We start from the raw sequence: 9,870 nt of genomic DNA, 5'->3' as shown, positions 1-9,870 counted from the left end.
TAATAATTTGTGTGTACAGATTTTAATACAACGTGCATAAGAAAAAAAAAAAAACATCTCTCTGGACCTTTAAGGCTCCATAATTGGCACTTAAAAAGGGGCCATTTTGCATTGTGAGTACTTTTACATTTACTTTTATTTGTACCCTAGTATTTTTACACTGTGGCATTGTTACTTGAACTTAAGTAAAGGTTTGGAGTACTACTTCCACCACTGCTAGCAGGTTTTATACTGTTGCTCCTTGTCTGGCTTTTCCTTAATATCTGATTTGTTTTATGGCATCCACATGGTTAAGCCTAAAATGAACTCAGATGCGACTGCCTTAAATCTTAACAACAAACACTGATTTTACATCGTACTTAGTCTTTGTATGAATCACATCAGCTATCTATAACCTGGCTGATTGTGTGCAAATTGTTGAAGATCGTGGATTTCTTTTGGAAAATTGTTTTTGTTTTCTAAGCCGCAACCCTGCCACAGCATAAAGTTTATATAAACCCACTGTACAACCAGTACCACGGCACAGACAAAGTTTGGGACCATCTTGTGAAGAGCCAGGTAGTATCCTCAAGACAGAGATAATAGGAAAGTAAATTTCTGTCCACCTAATAGTAGATGGACAGAGACTAAGACATTTGTCATACCAACTTCCTAAGGCGGTGAATACGTCTGATGTTGTCTTTTAAGTTGATTCTGCCCTTAAGTCAGTTAAGTTGTGTGGCGCTGTGCGGAGATAAGCGAACTTCATGCACTCTTTACAATAACTGTAAAGTTGTAACTTGTCCCTTTTAATACCAAGTGACAGGTGCAACAAATCTACCATACTGTAGTAAAGCCAGAAAGGTCTTTTAATCACTTTTATTTTTATAATTGGTGTAATTATAACCTGATCAATACACCTGTATTGGTTGAATGATGAATGTAGCATACTGCTTGTGAGTCTGACAGCATCTTCTGCCTCTAGTTAATTCGTCAAGTAACATAACCAGCGTCAGATAGTCTTCAAAGTGGCTATAATCAATATTAGAGCCAGATATTTCTCCCAGGAGTTAGTAGAGACCGAAAACGAGCTTAAAGAGATTATTGGACTTACAGACATCTGGTGACCAGAAGCATGACTCCATATAAATGACAATGTTGATCTGTAACTGCTGGATGGGTAATTATGCCACTGTTGGGTAACAAGTTCGCTATATGAACTTGTGATGATATGTCTTGTTTCCGCTGCCCCAAGGTGGCCAGAAAAATTAGTTAATGCTCATTGACTAGAAAAACAACAGACACCAACGATGTCCCTCCAATAGAGCTTTTCCGCAGCAGATATCTTTCATTAATTTCATTAAAAATGGCTCAGTTCCATCGGTGTCCCATTGAAATCTTTCTGGTGTTTTAGCATGCTTGATGTCATGTGGGATGGCCATGCGGTTTCTTCCCCCCGTACCCTACCCCACATCCTCTTTAGATATTAACCTGATCATTTAGCAAAACACTGTATACAAACTCTTTTCATACTTAAATGTGGGAATTGGATCGACGCAATTATGAATTCTTTTATTGAACTATTAGGGCTGTTCACAGTAACAAATGTCTGAGTCCCTTTTAACAGTTTTATGTATCATTTTCACGCTCCTGTCAACAGAAGCAGCTTAAGGACGCACTGAAGGTCATCAGCTCAGGTAGCCTTCTGTTTGTCTCCTACCTCACTGCGGTTGGAGATGAGCGTTTCTATGCCAATCAGCTGATGCCCCTTCTGCAGAAGATTGTGGGGGCAGAGACGGCACATGTTTTGGCAGTGAAGATGATAGGTCTGGGTCTGGTTCCTTTGAACCGCTACAAGGACCCTGCATCATTGGTACACATGTCACTTTACTTTCTGCTCCTGTGACATTTCCTGTTAACATCAGAATGATCTGAGTCACTGTAAGACTTGTTTTTATGTTTCTACAGGAAGTGAATGTCCTGGGATTAAAGTTCAGAAACCCTATTGGAATTGCGGCAGGCTTTGACAAGCATGGAGAGGCCATAGATGGGTTGTACAAGGTGGGTTTCGGCTTTGTTGAAGTGGGCACTATCACTCCCAAGCCTCAGGAGGGGAACCCCAAACCACGTGTGTTTCGACTCATTGCGGATCATGCAATTATTAACAGGTAAGATTTTGATAAGCTTTTGTGAAAGGAATAGACAATGCAAGGAGTATGTTCAACTGATTGTACACAACAACATGTTGGGCTGGGCGATACGTTTAATACGTACTATCAACATCATCCTACTACCACACATGCCAGCTCTAACTGATAGCCTTTCTGCTTCTGCTTACAACCACAATATATCATTGTTTCTCAGCAACGTAACATAATTGTGATTAGCAAAATTTGTCTTGTGCCCCAAAAGGCACACTCCTGTACACACGGGTGTACAGACACACATCGACACCACGCAATTGCAACCCTGCAGCTTTTGATGAGCACCACGGACAGCAGTCGAAGTGCCAAGTCTATAAAAACAAATCTAACAGCCCTGCTCTGCACTCAAACCACCATAGCCTGCTGTCTCAGACTATCAAACAACCAATATAGCTTTAGCCAGACTACAGTAACAAATCAACTCAAAGTAGCTGACACAGTGTCTCAATAACCACAGAACAAGAGCAATCAAGAACAGAAAAGCAACTCATTATAATAATGCACAGCATGGAGGACAGCATCTGATCATGTTCCACGCTGCATTTAGTGCTTGTGTGCCCTTGTAGTCAGCTGGGGCCCACGACTAAAACAAAAAAGCCTAATTAATTAATACAAAACACTACATTAAATCCCACCTTCATGAAGATGTTTGCAGGGTTGTTGTATATGTATTTTAATAAATTGGTAACTGAGTGTATTCTCTATTAGTAAAACCACAAATAGCATCTTGTAAGCAACATATAAGAAAATGATTTCCCCTCCATATTGAATTAATTAGTTTTAATCATTTATGAATAATGTTATAATAAAATGTTGCAACATCTAATCTCACATAATCGTACCACTTAAGTTTAATTTCAACACATGCCCAATTTCTTCTTTGCCATCGTATGTTGCATTTAAGTCGCCAATGTTTTGGGTAAATGCATCATAAAAGCCTGAGCATCATAAAAGCGAACATTTGCATGAAACTGTTGCTTGGTGGATCATGTAGATGCTGAATTCAGAAGCGATTCATGGCTTTTTTTCCCCTCATCTTTTGAATGACCATGTTCCGCAGCTTAACACCCTGCTTTTATGTTACATCTCACAAAGACAGAAATAAAGAGCAAGAGACAGTCTGTGTTACTGTATAATGTTCCTTTTCACATCGCTCCATATATTCAAAAAGATTATGCTTCCTAAAGGTTTGCTATTATAGGGTTCACGTTAATTAAGCTCTGAATCAGAGTTCATGGGTTTACTTTGAAATTTTAGACAGTGAAATGGGTAATTTATGGAAATTTGTGTTTGAGTTATTGCAACAGACACTTTACCTGTGAATTCAAGTTAAGATATACTGTAATTAATACAGCAGTACAGTATTTCCACAATACACTTTTGAGACAGTGCTTCATCTGCTTAATTAGTTTATATGTATGTCCCATTATAATGTCATGACATTATTATTATTTTTATATATATATATATATATAATGTTCCTTTTGTGTGTGTGTGCTCGCACTTCTCACCAGATATGGATTCAACAGCTGTGGTTTGGCAGAAGCACAAGAAAGGCTGAAGGCCAGAGGCGCACAGCAACATAAGGGTTAGCAGGCTCACCTTATATGATGAGTTCTCATCACCCTGTTTTTTATTTTTTATTTTCAAAGAAAATGTTGCTTTCAGTTTAATCACTATAATTAGTGTGAGATAAATCTGTCTAAATTTTTTTGTGGTGTGCATTTATTATTTACTAATCTACTTAGATTCCAATAAGGAAGCCAACTACTAAATGCATATATGGTTAAATACACTATTCTGTTCTGTTTAATGATCTTGACCTGTCCTTGTCTCTTATTTTTCATCCGATCATACCTGCTTACAGCCCATTTAGTGCATGAGCAGCCTCTGCCCCAGTTGAGTCATGTGCATGACACAGCCTGTGTTTATGGTTGTCCGAACTAACCTGTATGTGTGTGTGTGTTGTTTGCAAACGTGCGTGTGTCTGTGTTTATAGCTGGCCTTCCCCTGGGCATCAACCTGGGGAAGAACAAGCTATCCCAGGACGCGGGGGCAGATTACTTGGAGGGGGTGAGAGGGCTGGGCCCACTGGCTGACTACCTGGTGGTCAATGTCAGCAGTCCAAATACGCCAGGTCTCCGGGATCTACAGGGGAAGGCTGAGCTCCGCCAGCTCCTGCACACGGTAGGACTGTTTGAATGTTCATAATATCAATAGATTGAAAAAATCTTAACACAATAAAAAAATCTTCTGGCCTTATTGCTCGGCCTTTTCCCTCACAAATAATTAAACTTTTTTAAAATTACAAATGAACAAAAGTCATCATATACAGTAGATCCTAATTATAAAAAGGCCTTAAATGACTTTACAGAGAAAATTACCAGCGATAGCATCTTAAAGAACATTACAAGCTTGACAAAATTATGTAACCAAATTAGAAGTAAGAAGTCCTGGGTGGGCCCAGCTGGCTGGCAGACTCAAATTCAGGAAATGTTTTGCTTTGAACATGATTTCTTTTTTGTTAAATGGATCTGCCAATGCCATTATGATTGCATTGTGCGTGCAGAAAAATTTATTTATTTAGTTGATATTTACTTATTGATAAAGATGAATTAATATTATTTCCACTGTGTTCTTACTTTAGCTTCTATGGCTTCTGCAGCTGTAGCACAGCCCACCTCCAGTAAGGAGCAAATCCTGTTTTCCCTCACAGCAAAGAGAAAATGAGTCAGGACGGGGTTAATGAATGTCAGAGAGCAGTGAGAAAATATGTGATGAAAGCCCTACACGCTTTTAGCACAGTAAATTCTCCGTAGAGTTGATAAGCAAGTCCAGAACTTGATTCAGATTTGTGAAATCCTATCAAACCCCACCCCGAGGTACATGTCAGAGTTTGAAAGAATCCTTTGAATTTGAAAAGGGGATGTGTTCAAGCTTAAACTTGGTGTTAAATTGCTCATTAAACAAAATAATTATTCTGTGTTTTTGCTGTTGAGCTCATCATCCATCCAATTAAAGACTGAATTTTTAATCCTTCCCAGTCTGAAGGCTTTAGATCTTACAGCACAGTACACTGTATTTCTGTCTTAGTTTCCCGTTGTTGTAGCACCCTCTGCCCCCTCACCTGATATACTCACATGCTCATACAATCTGCTCAGGTGCTGAAGGAGCGCGATGCCCTGCGGGCAGAATCCAAACTTCCAGTCCTAGTGAAGATTGCTCCTGACCTCACTGCCCAGGACAAACAAGATATTGCTGATGTTGTCACTGAGGTTGGAAGTTGTTCATTGCAGTCCTTTCCTTTCTTCATTTCATTTAGATTTTATTATTCTAAATTAAATTTTTATTCCATGAGATTTTTTTTAATTCTCTATAATATTGATATGTTTAATTTCAGCTGTATTTTGCATATATGGTAAATAGAAATGCACGGTCAGATTTAATTTAGATAGATTTGTAATTCTCGCATTTCAGAATGTTAATCTAACAAGAAAAATACCAGGGGGAAAACTGTTACAGGTTTTACATTCTGTCTCTCTGTTTTTGCCATACTGCTATGAAAGTCAGATGGCCCTTACTCACAATTGCCTACTTACATGAGTTTTGCTCTTGTTAATGCAGGCAAATATGTCACTCATCCCTGTCCTCTTCTTGGTCTATGTTTCTGTGTTTGCAGCTAGGAGTGGACGGTTTGATGGTGTCTAACACCACAGTGTCCAGGCCAGACACGCTTCAGGATGCGCATAAGTCTGAGGTTGGTGGGTTAAGTGGCCAACCTCTCAAAGACCTCTCTACTAGCACTGTCAGAGAGATGTACAACCTCACCAAAGGTAGTTATTTACTCACCAGTATTTTTGGCCCTTTTCCAATAACTTGAGTTTCAAGAAAGTGCATATAAAATATACCTAATACTTAGTAATGTTTTTGCAGGTAAAGTAACAATTGTTGGAATCGGTGGTGTGGCCAGCGGGCAGGATGCTATGGATAAGATCCGTGCTGGTGCATCACTGGTCCAGCTTTACACAGCTTTGACCTACCAGGGTCCGCCTGTAGTGACGAAGATAAAGCGAGAATTGGAACAACTTCTTAAGTGAGTAGGACTCAAGTCTGGGCAAATAGTTTGGTGGAGGTTTACGGATATTTGGTTCCTTTTTAATAATTAAAAGTGGAGTAAATGTTTCTGGAGAAAAACAACAACATGACAAATACCATGATATAGAGTGGACAACGACACAGAATGTAATGTAACTAGCATTAGCTGGGTATTTGGGTTAGAAAAACTGTCGCTCCAGTTGCTGCTGTGAAGCTTACATGCAGAGAGGACGAAACGGTCCCAGAGCCAGCACACCAGCTCCAGGCAGCTATTATAGCCAACATCACAATAATAGTATATCTTGGCAAACGAGAAAGTAAGCTGGATGTCTGTGGGCAACTCATTTAACATTACCTGACACACAAATCATGGCTAAAACAGCTTGAGTAGAGTTGTGTGGCAGGGGTCGGGCCACTTTGTTTCCTATTTACAGAGCCAGGGCTGAGCACAAACAAAAAAAAATTTTTTTTAGCGCACTCACAGAACAGACAGGTAGTGGACTGTGAGGAAATATTTGCCAAATTTGACAAAAAGACATGTATTGGATTAAAATCGCTGACCCCACCTTTGAAGGATAGTTCTGATTTTTTACAACATTGTTCCTATCATTGGAAATAACATTGCACTGACCAAGCGAATTGCTGAAATCTGTGAGTACATTACAGGGGATGAAAAACAGTCAGGCAGATTTTAAACAAATCTCCAGGTCATCCAAACTTATTTGAAAGATAAATTAAAAATAAGGTAACTCACTCTTGGTTTTGCCTTCAAATAATGTGGTTCAGATAATCTGGCTAAACTGATGGCTTTTATACAAACTGTAATCATTTTGCCCCATCTGACTTAGTGTTGTTTTCATGTTCCCAGATCTCAGCAGTTACTTTGAGTTATCATAACTGGTGATAAAATGATAGCTCAAGCTGTGTAAATAAGACCATAATATTATCCTTTAATGTTGTTTTCATAGTTTTCTCTCCAGAGTTTTAGCATCAGCCAACTCACACAGTAGTGTTTGACAAACGCTAGTGCAACTGCGTGAGACAGTTGTGGTCAAAATTGCTTGCAAGTCATGTGTTTTGCAAAGACTTACAGCACAATTTTCCTCTTGTACTTTTATCTTTCATCTATGGAAATTTCATTCCCTACAAACATATTTTTTCTTTTCAGAGAACAAGGTTTCAGCTGTGTATCAGAGGCAGTTGGAGCAGATCACAGGGGAGCAGATGGGTTGACTCATAAGTAGAGGATGCAGAAAGAGATGGTAAATGTTAACACAGCACCTGTAGCCTCCATCTCCTCCAGCTAGGCAACACGATCCTCTGCTTTTCCAGAACTGTGACGAATGCTGAGTATTGGTGTTTATCTATCTTGATTTCTGGGATAAGATAGGTCTGAACTGGTTGTTGTTGAAACCGCATTTATTTTGGTATTTGTGTTAAGTGTAAATGCTGAACGCACCAAATCTCAGCGTCTCACCTTTACTTTAACATTCTGGTCAAGTCAATAATGAGAAGTCTTTTATGTATCTACCCATTAAAAACTGAGGTCTGTTTGTAACTTCAGACGTCCATCCTTTGTTACAGTGTAACAGCAGTAAATGAATCTGAAGTGCATATTGACACCAAAGTGCTTAAACTCTTTTTCCACTATATTCAAAAAGTATTCTGACATGATGATTTACAGAATAAATAGCAAAAGCTGTTTCTTATCCTGGAGGAATTTTCTAATACAGAAGTAGAAACATACATTAAAATGTTGACATTGTATTATTCATATTCAGGATGTTGCTGCACAAAAATAAAGTCCAATACAATAACGGCTCAAATGTTATTTGGGTTTAGGATCAAGGTATTTATTTTCTCCTGTAGCAGGACTGTTTTTGAAAAGTACTCTTGTTTGAAGGTACTGTCAGTTTCATCCCTGGCAACAGAGATGCATTTGATTTCCCAAATAAAGCCCTGATGTTTTTCTGATTCACTTCCATGCTTAGTGAAAGTTATGATTTGACATAAGTGCAAATTGGAAACTTTCTACTAACGTAATTAACTGTCCAAAATGCTGCTTGAAATGCTTTCATACAAGAGAGCCATGTGCCATTTGCAGATGTCCCAATACATAATTTCTCTATGTATTTCTGATTTTTTTTCTTTTTTCTGTTTTACTGCCATCTCAAGCTGACTTTGTAGCCATTGATTCAGTATTCTGTGTGTAAAAGTTTGAAAATTTGTTCCAGTGTGGGAGATCCACGAGTGGAATCAAACCGATGACCATAAAATAAAGCACTTGAAGAATTGTTTTGAATTTCCTTTCACAACCTGTAATCCCTGAGTTATGTTGCATGAATGAGAGCGTGAGATTATTTAGTCCAACTTTACATTATCTGTTTATTGTCTATCAAAAAAAGACTTTCTAAACAAATGCATTACTAAATTTTGCATTTTGTTGGGTTAAGTTGGCTGTCTGAAACCATCCTCTTTTTTTCCTTCACCAGGAGAACTTCAAGCAATAATCAAAGAAACGTGCCATTTTTTCATTGTATTAAAGTTACAAAAACTCATAGGCTGTGGCATGCAATGTGTTCTCTGACATGATTAGAAAAATGGACTTGTTTTGAATCTGAATGTACTTGCACAGTGTGGTGTCCCTGGGTTTCAGCAAACTCAGTTTTGTTGTTGTATGTGGAGAACAGCACGTGTTAAGGCGAATAATTTTCTGCTGTAGCAGGACTGTTTTTGACACAAAATATGCTTTAAGGTACTAAAATTTTAAAAGAATAAATAGTTAAGCTGTGGGAAGAACCAGTTTTTAATTTTAAGATAAACTTCTGAGTGTAGTCAACAAATCTTTTATAATCATCCGTAGCAGCAGCAGACAGCAGAGTTTAGATGATTTAAGAGATTTTCAGCCTTGAAAGAACTAACATGACTTTTTTTATGTTCCCTGCAGTCATAGAGAAAGCCCTTCAAGTTATCTTTCCCTCAGCTCAACTCTCACTCCCCTCTGTTGATACTAGCTAAGGGTATCTTGGTATCATCCCACTGGTGGAGGCTGTTGCTTTTATTGTTGGGTTTTTCTCACTCATTAACACATTGGGATGTCTTTGTAGCCTATCACAATACCCGCTGCTAATCCAAGAATAGACAATCATTAGACATTGTCTGTGAAGGCAGCAGCACTGTGAGGATCAGCTGTGAGCTGATGGGCGCCTCCTTCTCCCTCTCCTGAGGCTGTGTAGACTTGTGTCCCGTATGGGTGGTGTCACAGGGAGGGGAGGTAAGGCCTAGCAAAAACTTCAAAACTGATGGCCATTTAGATGTACGGTTTCCTCTTGTGACATCGATCATAGCTAGGAGGCAGCCACCCCCAGCCAACTTCTCTGTCCCTGAGATGCTATTTGTGCCAAGTTTTGATACAATCTGAAAGCTAATGGGGGAAAGAGAAGGTCAGTGCTGGTGCCATATCCTCATGAATGAGCATTACACAAATATCTACTATCGTATGTAGCATTCGCATGTTTTGACAAGGTCAATAGTCCAAGCATTGTTTTATTACCACATTCTGTATGTTGTGTGACTAACCAACACACTAATA

General features: G+C 38.9%; 1 protein-coding gene across 3 annotated transcripts; it reads left to right on the top strand.

Annotated features, from left to right (window-relative positions):
• Positions 1–1,639: 1,639 nt before the first annotated feature.
• On the top strand, positions 1,640–9,069 carry LOC119890447 (dihydroorotate dehydrogenase (quinone), mitochondrial-like; the record flags this gene model as incomplete). 3 transcript variants are annotated; one of them, XM_038701734.1, is given in 9 exon segments in its annotated part: positions 1,640–1,852; positions 1,948–2,147; positions 3,698–3,771; positions 4,183–4,370; positions 5,345–5,458; positions 5,863–6,016; positions 6,117–6,276; positions 7,447–7,540; positions 8,771–9,069. In XM_038701734.1, coding segments are annotated over 8 exon segments (1,179 nt in total), but the record flags the coding sequence as incomplete, so codon positions are not given.
• Positions 9,070–9,870: the final 801 nt, after the last annotated feature.

This window comes from Micropterus salmoides, unplaced genomic scaffold, assembly GCF_014851395.1.
Source record: "Micropterus salmoides isolate LMB-PRFRI ecotype aquatic unplaced genomic scaffold, ASM1485139v1 Ms_hic_scaffold_6, whole genome shotgun sequence".
NCBI classification, from domain to species: domain Eukaryota; kingdom Metazoa; phylum Chordata; class Actinopteri; order Centrarchiformes; family Centrarchidae; genus Micropterus; species Micropterus salmoides.
The sequence above is the reverse complement of the archived record's forward strand: the minus strand, read 5'-3'. Positions and strand labels throughout refer to the sequence as shown.